The sequence below is a fragment of the Antrostomus carolinensis genome, unplaced genomic scaffold (genome assembly GCF_000700745.2).
Source record: "Antrostomus carolinensis isolate BGI_N321 unplaced genomic scaffold, ASM70074v2 scaffold20158, whole genome shotgun sequence".
Taxonomy (NCBI): Eukaryota; Metazoa; Chordata; class Aves; order Caprimulgiformes; family Caprimulgidae; genus Antrostomus; species Antrostomus carolinensis.
The window spans coordinates 8,135-9,416 of NW_010333908.1; the positions used below are offsets into that span (position 1 = coordinate 8,135).

The 1,282-nt window shown below is 43.1% G+C and overlaps 1 protein-coding gene across 1 annotated transcript in view; it reads left to right on the forward strand.

Annotated features, from left to right (window-relative positions):
• Positions 1 to 1,282, forward strand: part of LOC104529676 (polycystic kidney disease 2-like 2 protein) — a 9,840-nt gene that overhangs the window by 7,298 nt on the left and 1,260 nt on the right. Inside the window, 2 exon segments of the mRNA XM_029086503.1 lie at positions 711 to 790; positions 883 to 952. Coding sequence (XP_028942336.1) covers positions 711 to 790; positions 883 to 952 — 150 coding nt within the window.

The following is a 1,282-nucleotide window of genomic DNA, read 5'->3' on the forward strand; positions in this document are numbered from 1 at the left end:
CTTTCCCTAACTTTTCAGTTCAACTTGAAATTATTACCTCCTCCCTTCCTGCCAAATACATACATTGAAGCCAAAGAGATTGCATGTGGTTCTGTTGCTGGCACAAGCCAGTGCCTCTGCCTAGAAACCTGACTTTAATTGGGGACTACAGCATCACCAGTGAGATAAATAACATTGAGATAGGTGTGGGATGAGAGACCTGCACGTTCAAATTGTGTTTCTCCAAGCTGGCCTGCACTGACCACGCTCTAGAGGAGGGCTGGCAGCTGTGTCTACCTGAAATGTTCCTGTAGGATTTGATGAGTGGCACAGACACAAGTTAGGTTGCTTCTGCAAAGCCTAGCAGAATTCTTGTCCAGGATACAGCCTAGTCTGGTCAGCAGCAGCACAGCTTAGATTCCCCCAGCCAAGCTCATTCTCCTACTTATCCTGGACTACAGCAAGATTAAACTGAATATATTTGAAAACACAAACTCTTACTGGATTTCACTGGCTATTACCTTCAGGGATTTCATGACAGATTTGAGATAGAGCAGGGTAAGTTCTCTGAGCTGAGCTAAGGGAACAAAATGATGGACTGGTGGGATTTCTGTTTAATTGCCAAGACATTATGGTGACAGTTTGTTCCTCGCATTCAAGTCCTTGTGCAAAAGCGTTGCTGGTTAAACGCAAGCCAATTAACACTCCCGACTTTCCCTGCCTGTTTTCAGAGTTGCAATAAGGCTCTTGTCAAGCTCAAGTTGAAGAAACCAGAGATGGACGCAAATCTAGCAGATGAGAGCACGGAAAGGTAGGATCTCAGCATTTGCCGTTACCCCCTGCACCGAGCACAGACCTATTCTCACAGGATTTCTGTCTCTTCTCATTTGTGTGAATGACAAGCAAGGAACTTGCAGACACTAAAAGAAAGGATATTTCTAAGCCTTCCAATGGAGACAGTGCCAGTGAAAAGGTAGGCTTTCTTCTTTTCCATATTCCTAGAAACTGCTGATTATATTTCAAAAGCTGAGTAATACAAAAGGAGTGACAGTTGTCCCCACTGTTACCTACAAAAGCTATTTCTCTACGGGATACTATTTTTTTTACATCATAGGAATGGCAAAAGTTAGGCCTATAAATAAATAAAAATCTCTTAATTATGCTCAAAACTTCAAATGAAATCTTGCTCAGGCACGATCTTACACTACAACAGCAGAGCTGGCAGTAGGGTGAGGTCAGTGTGTCTTAGCAATGGGATGAAGTTCTGAGCTGGGCATTTGCCCAAATGTTAAACAGAAACAGA